The sequence below is a fragment of the Dipodomys spectabilis genome, unplaced genomic scaffold, assembly GCF_019054845.1.
Source record: "Dipodomys spectabilis isolate Male_0828 unplaced genomic scaffold, ASM1905484v1 ptg000024l, whole genome shotgun sequence".
NCBI lineage: Eukaryota > Metazoa > Chordata > Mammalia > Rodentia > Heteromyidae > Dipodomys > Dipodomys spectabilis.
The window spans coordinates 31897567-31917980 of NW_024870701.1; the positions used below are offsets into that span (position 1 = coordinate 31897567).

The 20414-nt window shown below is 36.4% G+C and overlaps 1 protein-coding gene across 2 annotated transcripts in view; it reads left to right on the forward strand.

The window, feature by feature from the left end:
* Wdr7 (WD repeat domain 7) overlaps positions 1 to 20414 on the forward strand; it is a 286867-nt gene that overhangs the window by 208511 nt on the left and 57942 nt on the right. For both annotated transcript variants that reach the window (XM_042675086.1, XM_042675087.1), the window contains exon 25: positions 18687 to 18786. In XM_042675086.1, the coding sequence (XP_042531020.1) occupies positions 18687 to 18786 (100 nt within the window). The remainder of the gene's footprint in view (positions 1 to 18686; positions 18787 to 20414) is intronic.

Genomic DNA, 20414 nt, shown 5'->3' on the forward strand with positions numbered 1-20414 from the left:
AGATTAAAGTAGGCAGAATTAGAAAAAGAGACACTTTTTTTTGCTCCTCATATTAGAAATAGGATTTATTTAGTCCTCAGCTATTAAATAATAACAAGCAGCTTGTACTCTAAAACAGATATAGAACCTCCTGAAATGTGATCATGAAGATATTTGTTTACAACTTTAGAAACGAATGAGAGATAACACTCATCAACATATCTGTATTCCTCACCTGTTACTCAAATGATGATGTACATTATGAGTAGAAGTGGGAAGCTTCTGATTTGGGAATAACTGTATCTCCAGCCAATAGAAATCTTTATGTCTTCTTCTCGCTCATTAGCAATTGTTTTTTTTGGTCATGAGGCTTGGACTTGGCCTGGTCACTGTCCCTCAGCTCTTCAGCTCAACGCTAGCACTCTACCACTTAAACCACAGTGCCACTTCTGGTTTTCTGGTGGTTTATTGAGATAAAGCTAGCTGGCTTTAAGCCAAGATCCTCAGATCTCAGCATCCTGAGTGGCTAGGATTACAGGAGTGAGCTACCAGCACCCACCTTCATTAGCAAATTTTATTTTGAACATAATGGCTAGTATTTGCAGTGTTCTCTATTAAGTGTAGGTGTTTGAAAAGAAGTCAAGAAAAGCCGAAACTTTTATAAACAGTGTTAAATGTGTTAAGTATAGTTCTAAAAATAATATATGTTTTGTGGTTTGATACAGTAGTTACAAGATGAAGAATCTTTTCGTGTCAAAATGTAGTAACATTACGTTTTATTTTTAAACTTTGGTTCCTAAAATGTTTATAGTTTGAGGCACATTTTGTTTAAAATTTGTTTTACTTCCATGTACTCAGTAGAAATAGTATTAAATCTATTGACAAAAATTGTTTTTGGAGAAAATACAACAAGTTACTTTTTAAAATGATCTTTAAGTAGTTGAACAGCAAATTACTCATGGTTCTCTGACATCTTTGTTTTTGTGACAAGTTCAGTGTGATCCTTCCTTATTTTTGCTTATTTCTCTTGAGTCTGTTATAGGTTATAGCATTATTGTAGACCATAAATTTCCTGAGAGCAGTGCCATTTCATTATTTTACTTTGTGTTGTGTATTTTCTAGTATTTCAGGGAGGATTTGCTGAATTTATTGTACTGTATGAATTGTCCCATATCTTCTATGTTAGCAATAGATCTTTGCATCCTAAACTTGTCATTTTTGGTTCTGACTTAGCCAGCTAGAAGTAACACATGGACACAAATAAAGATTATGCTGTAATACACATGCATATATTCTCTTATGATAGAAATTTAACAAATTCAAATGTTGTTGTTTTTAATATTGTACAACATAAATTCTCTTTTATGTTCTTCTTGCTAAAAATTGTTTGCATCAAAAATATGGTATGCATTAAATCTTTTACACAATTAACTGATTATATGGATACATGTAGCCATTATTTTCCCAGTCATTGATTTGTAGAGAATTGTCTAAGTGAGATGCACATCTGTCTGTCCCTTAGTAGAGGTGAATGAAGCAGTTGTAAGGATTCATTTAAAGAATATTAAGAGCTGATCTTTAGCACCAGCACCAGCACCAGCCACTTTGTATGTAGGTAAGCTTTTTAGCGGTCATGTGAACAACTGGCTCTGTTAAAGGGCCTATTTTTCTGCTTTGTTGGAACCTGTTGCTTGCAAGTGCCCTTCCTCAGTTCCTTCAGCTACCTTTCTCAGGTGCATAGCTGCTCTGGTCTGCTGCTGTACGTTCATCTAAGTATATTTTGTTTTTCTGTCTTAGCAAAATGCAACTGTATTTAGTTTATTAACTTAGCATTTATTGAACACCTACTCTAGGCAAAGCTCTAGCTAGCTTCTAGGGAAGCAGGGGTGAATACAATGATGACCTTCCTTTGAGGAGCAAAAGGTCTCATAGGGAGGTTCTGTGCGAATATAATTCTGTGTTGTGTGCTGGAGTAGAATATGTACCAGGTGCTGAATTGCACTGTAAATGTTATGCTTAACTTGGCATGTCAGAATCTGGGAAAGTTTCACAGATTGAAAAGGCAGATGAATAACAATAATATGTTAAAAAAAAAACTTTAAAAAAGTGGCTGCCAGATGGAGAGGGGATTCTCCCTCTGAGGGAGTTGGGGTGATGGCTATGGAGGGAGCAGTCGTAGATTCTGGAAAGTCTTCACAGAAGAGCTGCACAATGAATAGATGTGTGTCATTGTGTATTGCAGAGAGAAGCAGGTCAGCAAACACTGGCAGACACAGAAGTACACAGCGACTTTTGACGATGCTCTGTCATGGGGTGTTTAGAACGTATGCCCATGATGGAAGTCTAGTGTCCTACCAGAGTCTATTTAGGGCTAGTCTGGTTTAAGGATTTGAATTTCATGGCAAGTCAGGAAAATTCAAGTAAAAATTTATAATTCTTTTTCCAGGCATAGATGGTAACACATAATCTGATGAGATACCAGATACTACTGGTATTAAATTGTGTTAGATAATAATAAGGCTATGGAGAGGTTGAGAAGTTAGAGAGGTGAGGAGGTTGAGAATTTAGAAAAGTCAAGAGGTTGAGAGCTAGGCCATAAACTAAAAGGATGATGAGCAACTTGAGCTGGAGTTTATGCTAAATGTTAGTTGGAATAGATGAAAATTATGGAGGACTAGGTAACATTTATATTGGACAGACCGTAAAAGTGTTACAGGTCAATGATACCGCTTAATGGCTAATTTGTATTATGATAATAAATGAACAGCATATCAACAGAAGTTAAAACTATTTTGTTGAATGTCTATGGCATTGTACTAGGTGTCTTGCAATGCTTATGAACCCTATCATTAGAAGTGTCTTTCAGTAAATATGAAACTCCACTCTAGATCAACAGCATACCTGTGGGCCTGTCATATAACATTTGTCTTTGAAACCTTGAGATACATAATTTTATATTCTTGTCTTTTACCCAGGCCTGGAACTCAAGCTCTAGGACTTTCACGTACACACACACACACACACACACACACACACACACACACACACACACACACACACACACACACACACACACACACACACACACACACTACTTTTGGCTCATAAATTTTTGTTCAGCTATAGTAGTTTTCCACCAATTGTTAAGACTTATTATAATATTTTCTGCTTAAAAATAGAAATTGACCTCACCACTTGGAGGCTGAGGTCTGAGAATCACAATTTGAAGCCAACTGGGACAGACAAGTCCCCCTTGCTATTATGACAACATGAGGTTGATTGTGATATGTACGAGTCAAGTGACTAATGAAGTTGTAGCTCCAAGATAAACCCAAAGCTTCTTATTAACACTCTCTAGTATTCATGATCCCATTTTTAATCTGTGTATCTCTATTCATGCATACATACATATATACTTGCACACACTTCCCTACTCACTTCCCTTGTCCCCAAAAGTTATTTTATGTGTTGTTGTTTTTTCCCCCAGAATACGTTCTGTCACATTTTTTTTTGGTTGCTTATTTTTGAAGGAGGTTTCTCTCTAGATAGCTCAGGCTGGCTGCAGACCCTCGAGTGCTGGAATGTCAGCATACCTTGCACCCTGAAAGATTTTAAGCAGCTGTGGGTGTTAATATAAAAATGTACATCTAGGGAGGAAATTGAGGCAAAGGACCAAGAAAAACAAGAAGAAGTCCAAAAATGAAGTTAGAAATTCAGTGTATTTCCAGAGGTGAAGCAGGCTGACCCACACTGTTGATATAAATACAATAGTTGCTCAAGAGAAACATAACTATGTGGAAAGTGTACAAGTCTCAGAAACATGGTAGGAAGGCTCTAAGTATTAAACAAAGTACATTTTGTGCTTATTTGTTGACATTCTTTGACAGACCTGAGAAATCAAATATAAGGGCAAATGTTTAAAATATTTTTGTGTGTTTACACCCTGTTGAGAAATATGGGGAATAGCCGTTCCAGAGTATAATTCCTGGCCATCTTGGAGGGAATTTCCCAGTTCAGGCTCTGTCTCCAAGCTACTTCTCTTTCTTCTATTATATAATTTTATTATTTATTACCTTTATTTTATTTATTTATTTATTTGTTGGTCATAGGGCTTGAACTCAAGGCTTGGGCACAGTCCCTGAGCTTTTTCACTCAAGGCTAACACTCTACCACTTTGAGCCACAGTGCCACTTCCCATTTTCTGGTGGTTAATTGGAGATAACCCCTCTGTATGGTATTTTCACAATTAAAAAAACATAGTCCATCAAAAAAAAAAAAGAATCTCAGTTTTTTCCTTCCCTGGGCTAGTTTGAAACCAAGATCCTCAGATCTCAGCCTCCTGAGTAGCTAGGATTATAGGTGTGAGCCACTGGCACTTGAATTTTTATTGTTTCCATTGTTGTTATTATTAATAATATACTTATGCTTTTATTTTGTTTTTATTCTATCTTATTCTTTTTTTAAATTAAATACTTTTTAGTATTTAATGTAATGGTTCTCTAACTTTTTAGTCTCAAGACCTCTTAAAAATAGAATAAGTAAAACATTTGTTTATAATGTAGATGTCTTGATTTTTAGTAATTCTAATAATACTTATGCCTTAGTTAACAAATGATAGTAGACATACAGTGATGTAAAATGCTAATCATATAAAACAATTACTTTTTTTAAAAATGTAAGTACTGAGAAAAGAAGCATTGTTTTTACATTGTTGGAGATTCATTTTATGTCTGGTCTGGTTGAAGGCAAGTAGGACTTACTATCTATGTACATCTCAATATTTTATTTATTTATCTTTTCGGGGGTGGGGGTCCGGTCGTGGGGCCTGAACTCTGGGCCTGGGCGCTGTCCCTCAGCTCTTCAGCTCAAGGCTAGCGCTCTACCACTTGAGCCACAGCACCACTTCCGGCTTTTTGCTTATGTGGTGCTGAGGAATCGAACCCAGGGCCTCATGCATGCAAGGCAAGCGCTCTACCACTGAGCCACTTTCCCAGCCCCCATCTCAATATTTTAACATTTTTGTTATTTTTACGTAGTTATACAAAGCAGTTACCGTTCAACCAATCGGGCTATAAGTGCAATACATCTTGGTCATTGTCACCTCTTTCATCATTCTCCTTAATCATTCCTAACCCAACCTTTCCCCTCAATTTCCTTAATTTCATAGGATTATAATGTGTTGTTTGGGTTAAACTGTATGGTAAAAGTGTAAAAGTTTAGCTTCACCAAACTATGTGATCAAAAAGGGAGGAAGGTATTAATAGTCTTCCAGATAATTTTATTTCTGTAGTACCACACCAAAATTCAACATGAACTTGTTCTTTTAAATGTTGACTCTGATGGAATCCGCAATTATAGGAGTTCTTTCCATGTTAAATCCATCAGTTTCTTCCACTGTGACCCTTTTGCTTTCTCATGATTTTGTGTTATTCTCTGGGTTTTAGAAAATATTGGTGCACTGAATTATGTAGGCCCTCCAAGTATGATCATTTTGTGATTCACAGTATCAGAGAAGCAACCACTGCTGAACTCATCAGTGAAGTTAGTACTGGGAAGGCAAAAAGAACTCAGATTTAGTTTTGTAAAATTCTGATTCTCTCTCTTTTTTTTTTTTTTTTTCTAGTCCTGGGGCTTGAACTGAGGACCCAGGCGCTGTCCCTGAGCTTCTTTTGCTCAAGGCTAGCACTCTACCACTTGAGCCATGGTTCCACTTCTGGCTTTTTCTGTGTACGTGGTACTGAGGAATTGAACCCAGGGTTTCATGCATGCTAGGCGAGCTGTCTACCACTAAGCCACATTCCCAGCCCCAAAATTTTGATTCTTAGCTGTAAGTTTGAATTCATCATTGTTAATACATTGTTTTCCTGAACTGGATTTCTTTATTTTAAGAAGACATTTCCCAAATATCCAGGTCCAAATAACCATAGCTTTTTTCTAAGTTATATTTTCAGGTAAAATGTTCCATAAAAAAAAAAAGAAAGAAAGAAATGCAACTAGTTTACTGTGCAACACAGCCTTGAAAGAGTTTTAGTCATTCTTTTGTTCCTTCTACAGGGTCAAATATATTCTACCTCATTACTTATTTTTCAACAAATCACTGTGTCATTCTCAATTAGTAAGTGATGAAGAATCTTAATTAATTACTCATCTCATTATAGATCATAGCAGCAAGTTATTTCAAACACAGCACTGGATGGGGTTTGTTCTTCGAATTGAAACTCAACGTGAAACTAACTGGCTTTAACCATGAAAATGGCCAGTCTTCATACCTAAATCTAAAATGAAAATAAAGGAAACTATTCAAGAACAGCTCAATTTAAATTGAGTTCAAGAGACTTAACAAAGTAAAACAATTTTTAAATGCGTCTATGTCTGTTCTTGAGAATTCCTGAAAGTGTTTAGCATCCATATCTTTATTCATCAAACATTAATGTATGCATATCCCATGTGTCCTGCTGGCTTCTGGCTACACATCAGGTCAGCCAGGGAGTCCATGCCATTATGGGCCTTGAGGGAGAGGGAGGCTATCAGTGAAGAATCACAAGCCCTGGTTGGAGTGACCAAGTATTTGCAATACACAGAGAAGTCCTCGATGCTGTGATGGGATGGAGAGGAGGGAGCTGGCACTTATGCAGAGGAGGAGAGATGGGAATTGCTGATGCTTCAGCAAAATTTCCAATAATGAGCTCTGCAGATATTTATCAAGCACACCAATCTCCTGACTCCAAATTTCCATATGCAAAGTTGTCCATCTTTGGATGAAATACTACATTCAATGATACTGTGCATCTCTGTCTGTGAATCAATGATTACCTTGCTAAAAATTATAATGTGTACCCTTCTACATTGCATATTTTACCCTTCTATATTTTACTTCTAATAATGAAGATATTCTCAAGTAATCTGTGCATAGAACAGAGCAATGCATTTACTGGCACAACTACTTTGGCTCCTCAGTACAATTTAAAGACATTAGCTGTGACAGGGAGAGAATTAACTTTCAAGGTCTTGAAGTAAAACAATTCTCTTATTTACTTTAAGTAGATAAATAACATGAATTTTAGTTGTCCTGACATTGAAATTTTAAGTGTTCTATATTGTTTTGCTTGGTTTAGTAGACTCTTCCAATTAACCTTTGTCGGAAGGCATCTTTGTATGTTTTTACATATAAAAATGTGTTTCATATGTGTTCTCTAAAGGAAATATTTCTTTTTTTGTATGTTTTTAATTGTAAAAATGCTGTACAGAGGGGTTACAGTTACATGAGCAAGGTAATGAGTACATTTCCTATTGAGCATACTTGCCTCCTCCTTTGTTGTTTTCCGCCTCCCATCCCTTCCCTCCCACCTCCACAACTACCCACCCCCCCAACCCCCGCCGAAGTTGTAAAGTTTGTTTTCAATATAGTGTTTTGTACATATCATTGTTACAATGGATCACCTGTATCCTTATTTAAGCATTTTGTTTTTAAAGGAAGTATTTCTTACCATTTTGCCATTATAATATATTAAAACTAGCACACTGTACAGCTATTGTAAATAGCTAGTATGAAGAAAAATGTCAAAAGATAAATGTATATCTCCACAGATGCAGAAAAGGCCTTTGATAAAATTCAACATTCATTCATGCTAAAAGCTCTGGAGAAAATAGGAATAGAAGGAACCTTTCCTAAAACAATAAAAGCCATTTATGACAGACCAACAGCCAATATTATACTTAATGGGGAAAAGCTACAACCAATTCTCTTAAAATCAGGAACAAGGCAAGGATGCCCACTGTCTCCACTCCTCTTCAATATAATCCTGGAACCCTTAGCCAGGCCAATAAGGCAAGAAAAATACATGAAAGGGATCCACATAGGGAAAGAAGAAGTTAAACTATCCCTTTTTGCAGATGACATAGTATACCTTCACGATCCCAAAAACTCCATCCCCAAACTCTTAGAAATCATAAATCACTTCGGCAAAGTAGCAGGATACAAAATCAACCCACAAAAATCAGTTGCCTTCCTGTACACTGACAATATATAAGCAGGAAGGAAAATAAAGGGAGCAACCCAATTCACAATAACCTCCCAAAAAATAAAATATTTAGGAATTAACCTAACCAAAGATGTAAAAGAACTATTTAATGAAAACTATAAAAAGTTAAAGAAAGAAATTGCAGAAGACACTAGGAAATGGAAAGACTTCCCATGCTCTTGGATAGGCAGACAATATAGTGAAAATGGCAATACTGCCAAAATTAATATACAAATTCAATGCAATTCCTATTAAAATCCCAATGATGTACATCTCTGAAATATAGAAAACAGTCCAAAAATTCATATGAAACAACAAAAGACCTAGAATAGCCAAAACAATTCTAGGGAATAAAGACAACATGGGAGGGCTATCCATGCCGAACTTCAAACTCTACTATAGAGCTATCATAACAAAGACAGCATGGTACTGGCACAAAAACATACCTGAAGACCAATGGAATAGAATAGAAGATCCAGAAATAAATCCACAGGCCTACAGCCAGCTGATAATTGACAAAGGAGCCAAAGACATACAATGGAAGAAACAGCCTCTTCAACCTCTGGTGCTGAGAAAACTGGGCAGCCACATGCAGAAGACTAAAAGTGGACCCCAGCCTATCACCATGCTCCAACATCAACTCAAAATGGATTAAAGACCTTAACATTAAACCTGAATCTCTAAAACTACTGCAGGACAGAGTAGGAGGGACACTTGAACTTACAGGCACAGGAAGGAACTTCCTGAACAGAGTCCCAGGGTCACAACAAATTGGAGAGAGACTCGACAAATGGGACTACCTTAAAATTAAAAGCTTCTGCACAGCTAAAGCTATCGCAACCAAGCTAGAAAGACAACCCACTAATTAGGAAAAAATATTTACCAGCAATATATCAGACAAGGGGTTAATATCCAGTATATACAGGGAACTCAAGAAACTAACCCCTTCCAAACCTAACAAACCAATTACTAAATGGGCAAAGGAACTAAAGAGAGACTTCTCAGATGAAGAGATAAAAATGTCAAAGAAACACATGAGGAAATGTTCACAATCCCTGGTTGTGAAGGAAATGCAAATAAAGACAACCCTGAGAATGGCCCACGTCCACAAGTCAGCCAATGACAAATACTGGAGGGGATGCGGAGAAAGAGGAACCCTATTACACTGCTGGTGGGAATGTACACTTATACAACCACTTTAGAAAGCAGTCTGGAGGGTCCTCAGAAAGCTAAATATTGACCTTCCTTATGACCCAGTCATACCACTTCTAGGCATCTACCCTGAACAACAGGAACCAATATACAAGGACACATGCACCTCCATGTTTATTGCAGCACTGTTCACAATAGCTAGGATATAGAAACAACCCGGATGCCCCACCACAGATGAATGGATCCAAAAATTGTGGTATCTATACACAATGGAATATTATGCAGCCATTAGAAATGACAAAATAATGGCATTTGCAGAGAAATGGATGGAGCTAGAAGAAATCATGTTGAGCGAGGTAACCAAGAGCAAAAAGACAAACGGTACATGGTCTCCCTGATAAGTGGATGTTAAATCCAAAATGTTACATGATACGAAAAAATTAACAGGATTTAAGAAACAAAGAACTTCCACTCATCTGGTCGAACCACTACTAAATAACCCCATGCTGCTGATCACATGTATGGTTTATATGTGTACGCCATTATATATTATAGACCGTGATATACAATTTGCTCCAGGAAAGTTAGAATGAATTTGTGACTTTAAATGAGCATCACTATCCCACAATACTGTGAAATTTGGGAAATTATGTAATCACTTAATCACAATTTAAAAAAAAAAAAAACACCAGAAAACTAGAAGTGGCGCTATGCTTAAGTGGTAGAGCATGAGCCTTGAGCTGAATTGCTCAGGGACAGCTCCCAGGCCTAGAGCTCAAGCCTCATGACTGACAAAAAAAGAGAGAGAGAGAGATCTTTCATGCGATTGTTTCTAACATATTTATTAGATTATGTCTTTGTTGCCTTGTATGTCCCTCCCCCATGGTACAACCCCTGCTTTCACTATATGATGTTGGTATATGTGGAGGGGAAGGGAAAAGACAAATCGTTAAAACAGGGATACAGGAGGACTCATTGCAACAATGAGATGTACAAATCCTTATGTCGAAAAACGAACTTTACATCTTTGGTGGGGGGGACGGAAGGGAGGATGCGAAGGGATGGGAAGGGGAAACAAAGGAGGAGGCTACAATGCTTGATAAGAAATGTACTTGCCCATGTAATTGTAACCCCTCTGTACAGTATTTTCACAATAAAAAATACGTTAAAAAAAAGATAAATGTAAAGACAAACTAGCAAAGCTGCAGAAGAGAATATATATAAAAGCTTTTCTGAAAAAGAACATTGTGAGCATAGATATTCATGCACCCATTATACATATGATGAGAAAAAAATCTAGGTAGACACAGGACAGCATGCTTAAGATGGTTCTCTGTAAGGAGATTAAGAGCAGGGTAAAGGCCAGCTCCCACCTTTAGCTGTTTTCTGTATTTATGGATGTGTAAGTCCCATTGAATACACAGTTCTTTAAAATGTATATCTAGCTATCCATCTATCTATCTATATGTATGCATGTATATGAAGATATGTCAAATAAAAGAAATAAAAAGTAATGTCAGGGAACCATTAAAGCTTTAACATAGAAAAGACACAAAAATTTTAGATACAGTAAGCATTTATACTTTTGAACTGAATCAAGTAAAAATCTTTCTAGATACCAAAGCTAAAAGTTCATATTTTCAGAAATGGTTTACCTTTTCTTAACGTTTGTTATTATGTAGACAGACTGATTGATTTTGCTTTTCAAGTGAAAAGCTGAATCAGCTCTGTTTGCCCTAAATGGGCACTTAAAGTGCAGAAAGGAAATGAACACTGTCTGCTTCAGAACAGTGCATGAGCTCATTTTTTTTTTTAAGAAACTCCTCCAAAGCTGTGATTTGTTCTTATCCCATATGGTGATAATAATAATGGGATATAAAACAGTGTCTGTCTTAATTCCAGTAAAATTCTTAAATTAGTAATCATTCTACGGTGTACTTTTGAGAACCATAAATAATTATAGATACTACTTCCATACCATAAGTAGAAATCCCTTCTATCACCCTGTACCATTTTGCTACACCTAACCTGCTCAACAGATGGTTGTTGTCTTTCAGTATTAAAACTAATATGCTAAAATAAAACAAAACAGGGGAAGGGTATAGTTCATTAGGAGAGCACTTGCTTCATCACAATAAAAGTAATACATGTGTGCACACACACACACAAATATATACAACAAACTCTAGACCTTCAGGAGGCTTCCCTTCTCATTGTATACTAGGAAGAATATTTAATTTTCAGGGTATTTAAAATGATAAAGAAAATGAAAGTTTATATTATTTATATTAGAAAATGTATACTGAAATTTAAAAATTTTTAGTTAGTAGGTTATACTTGAAAATCACAAATGCGTTAAAATATGTAAATTTTAAGTATTTGTAGCATTTGGTTCCCCTACTTACTAGCATCTTATCAGTACTTAATTATACTAGAAAGATAGTAGATTAACTACATTCTATTTATTCTTTCTGTAGTATGTATTCAGAAGTACAGAGGATGGTGATGATAATGATGACACAGCTATTAAGGTTAACTTGTAATTCAATCTGAGCTTATTCTGTACCATGTACTTTTTTAAGTATGTTACAAATATCAACTCACTTCATTTCTCCCAACAACCATAAGTACTATTGTTGTTCCCATTTGACAGATGGTACACATGAAAGTACCTTTTTATATGTTCTGTGTGTCAGGACTGAATGCTTGAACTAAGGGCCTATGGCTCTCATTCAGTTTTCTTGCTCACAGCTGGTGCTGTACCACTTGAGCCATGCCTCCAGTCTAGACTTTTGCCAGTTTTGCCAGACTTTTGCCAGTCTCACTGACAATTCTGCCTTTTTCCCAGGCAGGCTTTGAACTGTGGTACTCCAGATCTCAGCCCCGAGACACTAGACTGGCAGACATGAGCCAATAGTACCTCATGGGAATACCTTTTTGTTAAAAATTTGATTCAGCATTGGTGAATCTGCCCCACAAAAATACTCACCTAAGTATATGAGTTTCTGTGTGTACAAGGTAACTTATCTCAGTGGCCATCAGAAAAGGAACGATGAAATAATGAGAGGCACATTTACAGGAATGTAATACAGGTGTGAGAACAAAATGACCCGAGATCAATGGCTACTGACACGGGTGAGAGTGACCTGTGCAGTCCTAGGGAAGAAAGCTGTTGAAGAATATATAGGACAATATCATTTTTGTTCTAAAGGTTAAGAAAATCTCTAGGAGGTTCCTCTAAGTGTTAACAATAGGTACTCTTTAGGGGAAAGGTATGAGAGGAAAGGTTTATGCTATTTTTTTCTTTTATTCATTTTTTTAAATTATTATTTTAGGTGTACATGTTTATGAAGTATAGTATGATAATGCAGTAGACGTATACAGTGTATAATGGTGAAATCGAAGCACTTAGCATTTCCATATCAAATATCACTGTTAAGCTTTTAACAGTAATTTTGCATACTACAGTGTGTTATCTCAATATGTGCATACAATATGTACTGATCAAATCAGAGTAAATAATGTTTAATTAGTTGAAGTAATTAATGTTTCTATCTCTTCATCATTACTTTTTATTTGGAGTTCTTGCAAAACAAAAGAAAGCCCAAAAAAGCTCTCAGTAACTTTTCCCTAGGTGCTTGTATCCAGCTTACCTATTCTTAGTGATCATTATTCTTCTTGATGTTTTTTAGCACTTAAATATGAAGGAGAGTATGCAATATTTATCTTTCTATATTAGACTAATATCACCTTATAACTGGTCCTCTACCTTTATCCATTTTCTGCAAATGATAGAATATATCATTCTTCCATGATTGAATAACATTCCATTATGTGTATATACTTTACTAATATACTCTTCCATGATTGAATACCATTCCATTATGTGTATATACTTTACTAATATACATTGCATATATAATTATTTATATCTTATATACAAATGCATATATCACTTTTTTTTTTTTTGGTCCAGTCCTGGGGCCTGAACTCTGGGCCTGGGTGCTGTCCCTCAGCTCTTTAGCTCAAGGCTAGCACTCTACCACTTGAGCCACAACACCACGTCCAGCTTATGTGGTGCTGAGGAATCGAGCCCAGGGCCTCATGCATGCAAGGCAAGCACTCTACCACTGAGCCAGCTTTCCAGCCCCAGATATCACATTTTATTTTCCATCCATTGGTGGGCCTAATCTAGGTTGATTCCTTGTCCTAGCATTACACATAGTGCAGCAATCTACTGATATGCTGTTATCTCCTTTTGTAGATACCTTTAGTTGTTTCTGAGGGAGATTCATACTGTTTTTCTAATAATTACACTAATTTATATTCCCATTATGTTTAAAAGTTCCATTTTCTCCACATCCTTGCCAGTTTATTTTTTGACATTATGCATTTTAATAGAGATGAGATATCACATTGTATTTTTATTGCTGTACTATTTTATTTTAGCTGACATATAAAACCATAAAATTGTACAGATTAATCGGGTGCAGTGTGATTTTTTAATAGCTATATACATATATAATATTTAAATCAAGTTAAACCTATCTTCTCATTTGTTATTTACAAATACATAAAAATTTTCTGTAGATTCTCGAACATGTATGTTAAATATGCACTGCTGTTTTAATGGGTATTTTTTGTAATTGCATATTAACTTAATACTTTTTTAAGAACAAAAATAGTTAATAGTTGCAAACCTCCCTTAATCAATGTTAAGAACTATTAAAAGCATCTATTGCAATAGATGCGTTCAGATCTGATCTATATGCACACAAATACATACATTTACATATAATTAGTTCTCAGTTCATATTACCTGCAAGTAATAGCATTTATAGTTAGCAATATTTTTATCTTAGGGAAAACTATGTGGAAAAAAATCTGCATTCTATTCTATATACCCTTAGATTTAAGGTGATTACATATTGAACTGAAAGTTAATTTTGGATTAAAGTGTTTCATGTTGCATTTTAGTTCTTAAGGATCTGGTATACAGTAGTAAATTAATATCTTGCAATCAATGCAGATCCCTGAAGTCATGGTGACAGTAATTTTATGAATTTCTTTCTCCCAAATCATATTTCTGTTGAGAGTTGCATGTTTTCCTATCTTTTCTAAATGTGCTTTAAAATTTTTTCATGCTTCTTTTTTTTAATAAGTTATTTTATTGTGAAAATACTGTACAGAGGGGTTACAGTTACATGAGCAAGGTAATGAGTACATTTCTTATCAAGCATTGTTACTTCCTCCTTCGTTTTTCCCCTACCATCTCTTCCCTCCCACCTCCACAACTACACCCTCCCTGCCTCCACAACTACACCCTCCCTGCCTCCACACACACACACAGCCCCCCCCCCCCCCCCCCCCCCGCACCCCACCGCGCCCCCCCCCCCCCCCCCCCCCCCCCCCCCCCCCGCCGCCTAAATTGTAAAGTTTGTTTTTCAACATAGTGTCTTCTACCTCTCATTTTTTCAGTGGGGGTCTTATTTGAGGACCATATTTCATAGTGATACAGAGCTTATCAATTCACAAGGAACTGTAAATAGAGAGCCATAGTCATGCGGTGTGTCAAGCCCTGGGTGCTCAGCAAACTCCCAAGCAGAATGATTGGCTGTCCCCGAGTGGACTCAGTTTCCCACATCTTGTGCACTAGACCCTCTCCATTTCATTTTTATTCCCAAGACATCAAAAAATGTGTTTTCTTATGTATTATCTTAGAGTCTATCTTCATTCTTGAAATAAAATTAGTTTATCTTCTCTAATCTTAAGTCTCTTGCTAATGTACCCAGGCCCAGGATTCTTTACCGATAACTTCTTGGAGATCTCTAATTGTTTGTCTCAATTTAAAAGTACATTTTGAAAAGGATGGCTTGGCAGTGCTTTTTATTGCTTGATTTCTGCATAACTTTTGGGGAAAGTTTTTGTTTCCTCTGTGTTCATCTGAATTAGTATTTTAAACCCCATAAAATATTCAGTAATCTTAAAAAATTCATGCTTTGCATAGCTCCTGCGCTAATCACTGAAGAGTAAGCATAGAGTTCTGCTGCAATAAACTTCTGTTACATCCTGCCTGCTTAGACCAGATGCACATATTTATACATCAGGAAAAGATAAAAAGTTCTGATGAAAGAAAATAATAAACAAAAAATATATAGTCTAATATCCAAGGCAGTGGTAATTTAAAAATAGAACATTTTAAAAAAGTAACAGAGAAGGGCTGCCATATTAAATAGAGTGGCCTTGTAAGGTTGAGCTTTATCAGGATAACCTTGGAACTGGCACCTGTGAATTGAGGCATGAGCAGGTTAGATATTGGGCCAATGAGATTTTAAGCGGAGCAAGCAACAAATGTCAAAGTCTTGGAGTGGGAGCCTCTGAGCATATCCAAGAAAGTACAATGGACTACCATGTCTAAAGCAGTGTGAAATAAAGAGGACCAGGAGATGAGGTCTGAGCTTTGAAGGTAACTGTGGACAGAAGACAGGGCAGATGTGATTTTCAGTTGACAAGTTCCCCCTCTGAGTGCATATGGCAATATGAAAGGATGGAGATCATTGATCTTAAACTTTTTGTATGGTGACCACGTCCACACCTAGCAAGAATCATGTGTCACATTGATACTTCAGTCCCCTTTATTGTGCTTTCACTTGATTGAGTGCTAACGCTCTCAGAATTGACAGTTTCCGTTAGCCCACATAGTAAAGGAAGATTGTTGGACTACCTTGCGTAAGAGTGGTTTCTTGCCAGCTCATTGCCTGAGAAATGTTTTCCAAGTGACTTGTTACCATCACAGGGACTTGGATACTGAAGTACCATTTCTAGAAGGCCTTGCACACATGAATCCTTACTCTGAGATGCCACAATTTTAGACTTTCCTTTGGGTTCAAGTCAAGATTAGAATAATATTAAAAATCATACCTCCAACACCTTCAGGGGTAGGAGCAAATCATACACATCTCACCATCCTTACTCTTGACAACCTCATATGGAGAACTGGTGCCAGGAAGACCACAAGCTAGGGGGATGGTGGACTCTAGGATTCTCTGCAATGATTGGCTCATTGTAGTCAGTACCCATAGTGCATCCTTGTGCAGGGAGTACTTACTCAGACTTCTGTTCAGAGAACCAGGAATTAAATTTTAACATGTTCAAGCAATGTGGCACACATCTGTAATCTTAATACTCTGAGAGCAGAAGTATCACAACCTGCAGTGCAAAGCAAAATTGTCTGGAAACAATATAAGGGAGGGAAAGAGGTAAGGAAAGAAAGAAGAAGGGAGGAGAGCAGTAAGAAACCCTAAGATGAAAGCCTGCCATAAGATCTTCAGTCTCCCTATTCTTTGTGTTGTTTGAAGTACTAGTCTAGTAGTAAATTGCAAGAAATGAAAAGTGCAGACCTATAATATATGGTCCTTTCAGACAGACTAAAGATTTGATACCAAAAATAGATTTGATCTTTTTTTCCCCCATAAATAATGGCATTTCTGCTTGGTGCAGAAGGATGAGGTTGATATCCAAAGTATAGAAAATGGGCAGTATCACAGAACGCTGCAGTCCAGTTTAAGACTTTGTCACCATGAATGTATTTTACCTCTGCTTTGTTTCGTAAAGCATTATTTTGAAAGTGGTTCTGTTCAGTTTTACAGAAAGATCTTGGCAATATGGCTGCTCAATCTGTGCAAATAATAGTAAAATACCACTGCAAGGCTTTTTCCTTCTGTGGCTATTAACCTGAACCAAACAAACAGTTGTTTAAAACATTTGTTAAATATTACATACCATGTAATTCCAGCAGAATATAAATTATGTATTGTTATATATGTACAGAAAAAAAGATGTCAATATTGACACAGATACAGTGATTCACACATGTGTACATAACTTTTAAATGACAGCATAATAATGTTTTTTAAAGTCTTCTAAAGCATTTTCTGTTGTAAATATAGGTGTGTAAGATTTTGAGTGATAATTCCCACTCCTCCATTGGGAAGGAGTTTGTGACAAGCCTCACTACTTAATACTGGGGGAAGCTTTGTAGGTTTCAGGAGTGTCCTGTGCCCTATCTTTTCTCAAACCAGCATGCAAGGACAATGGCATTCCTGAACACAGCACATGCAGCAGAGCCTCAACTACTTCGTGTCTTCCCAACGTGTGCTATTAATGGAACAGAAGGACACAGTCATTGGGGAAATTAGGAGTGGGGTAGAAATGTCATTTAATCCCTTACTTGGTAGTAACAACCAAAATTTTAATAACATAATTATGAAATATACCCCACTTCTCTATCAGAATAACTCCACTTATAGGTTCAAGCTTCTTTCTTGGCTACTCTTCCTAGAATTTCAGAAATGTTGACCCAGTAGCATTTTATTGTATATCCATCTAAAAAATGACTATTTTAATTTGTTTTCTGACATGTTTTATCTCCCCTCTTCCCTTTAAAAAAAAATGTAATGAAAAAGTTAGTTTGATCATATAGAACCAGAGGTAAAATGAGCAGGGAATGTGTCCAAAATTGATTAGAAGTCCTCATAAACATTAGGGTAGTACATGCATTTACTGGACAAGTCTCACTGAGACCATAGAACAGATATGAAGTCATACCTGATTTATACTTCTGGTAATGTTTATTCTTACCTTCTGAACCTGTCCATATGCATACAGAATCAGTATGACAAAGTATAGGTTAGGAATCCAAATACTTACTCTAAGTATGTAAACAAATCTAAAAACCTGAAGAGAATTATGGAAGAGTAGACACTGGTTAAGATGCATTGCATGCATAAATCACGTTGAATTGTATAACTGAAGATAATAAAAACAAGTTAACTAAATTTTTTTTAAAAAAAAGACTACTTAGCCTTTTAAAACCTTTAAACTATCCTTCCTAAATGAAATGTAAAATAAATACCAAATGCATTTTTAGATTGTCAGTAGTTATCTTGATAAACTGGGAAATGGGGAAAAATTAGGGATTTGTAAGATAACTGTTCTGGTAGAAAGCTTTCTAAAGTAATTTGAAATTATTGAAAAGATATTAAATATAATATTCATGTGACCTTTCTTGATTGTTCTGTTAGAAAGTATATTTCACTAAGTACCATCAGAACATAATTAAATTGAATATGTAAGCCTTTTCAAAAATCTTTCCCATTTCTATTCACATAGAAATCTTTGCATAAGTCATTGTGATGCAACTAGATTTCCATAGTTAGTCTTAGCTTGTATCTGACTTTTACTGTTTCAAAAATTCAAGTGTATTTATGATTTTGAAATCTTCTATTGAAAATAATTATTAACAGGCCTAAGTGCTATTCCACATCAATTTTCTTTTGAATTGATTTTTTTAAAGAATTACTAAAGTGAAACATGTTTGGAAACCCTTAATGTGATTATTATAGATGTGTTTATTTAGAAATATGTATCAGAGCCAACTCTAATCTGTGTACTGACTGCTTCCAGGTACAGGTCATCTCACCTGTTTTTTGTTTCGTTTTGTTTTTGTTGTTATTGTGAAAATGTTCAATCCAGGTTCTACATGGTCAGCTATTACGAGAGGAATCACAGAATAGCCGTTGGAGCGCGCCATGGTTCAGTGGCCCTATACGACATCCGGACTGGAAAATGTCAGGTAAATAAATCATTGTGACTTCCTCTCCATAAAGTGTGGAAGTTATTGAAAGGAGAGAGAGAGAGACTAGCACTTCACCAGTTGATGGGCTGAGCTGCTGGGACATTATGGATAATGCTAAAAGGATCAATAGTTTAATGAAGGACTCAAAGAATATAGAGCCCTACTGTCTTTATTCACTGCGACTGCAGGACTGCAAGACTACCATACGCAGGCTATCACAGAGCCCAGAGAAGGGTGGTCCTGCTCACAAATGACCTGCAGCAAATCTCCTCTTGTTTCAAATGAAGTTTTCTGATTTCAATTTTGATATGTGTTATCTGTAAAAAAAAAAAAATCTGGTGATGCATTATTCGGATGCAGTGGTTGAACAAAAGTTAATTTTCTTTGTAAAAAAACCTGACATATTGAGGGCTAGGAGAGGATAGTGAAAGTGTGCCGTTGATCAAGATGCAATGTACTTATAAACTGATTTGTTGAATGGTAACCCCTTTGTACAACTACTTAAAGATAATAAAAATACAATTTTTAAAAGGAAAATGACATATTTAGCAATTATAAGCCAGTAATATAGTTAGACTTCAGAAAGTGAAAACAACAATAGCATTTAATTTAGCTCTATAAAAAGTGAATCGATTGATTCTCTACTTGAAATAATAATATATCACTTTAATATATCACTTTTTATGGTTTTATAGCATTTCATTGTTTATGAAAAAATCTTGATTGTGGTCTTAGTCACCTGATTTCAAAGCATACTGGGTGAGTAGACAGGGAAAGTCTAGCCCTACGTAAAAGATCTAAGGGACTTGAACCCCAGACTTTAAATTGCTTTTATATCAGCGTCACACTGTTAGCCAATGCAAAACCAAGGCTATGATCCAGCGACATCATGGCAAAATTACAGTGTCCATTGAGATGTGGTGTCACATCATAGCTTCTTATGTTTCTTATTGCATACATCAGTGCTTAAATATTCAACTGCATTGAGGGATTTTTCCAGAAGGAATATGAAAAAAATGTATAAGGCTGTGGATAAAATTTTAGACTGTGTCTCCAATTGAGTAAACAAGTACTCCTCCAAAAGCTTCCCTGGTAGTGTTGTGTGAAGTAATCCTAAGAGATGGTAATGGGGGTTGTGGTAAAAGTTTCGGGAGCCAGACAAGTTTAAGGGATATTGTTTGCATAATAAATATAAGGTATATTAAATAGGTAGGTTTCATGAGGTAGCCGATGAAGAGAACACCATGAGCTATTCAGGCAGGAAAAGTTTATTTACTGAACTGCTGCCCATCCCCCCCCACACCATGCATAGTGGAGAGGCAGGGCTGAAAAGGAAAGGGGTCCCACCCCTGGGCCAGGACTTATCTAGGCCTGGGACAGGAAGAGGTGTGGCCAGGTGGGGGAAAGGTGTGGCCATATTGGATCTGGATGTGATCTCAGGGTCTGGGACCCTCCTAAGGTCAGATGGGAGGCATGTGACCAGAGGTGGCCTAGGATGTGACCTAGCAGGAGGGTAAGGTGACTGCTTCAGTAACAGATACTGGATGGAAACTTAGCCAAGAGGTAGGGAAGTGTCCTTCTGCATAACTTACATTAAACATATTTCTTTGTGCAGGCTTCTGTCT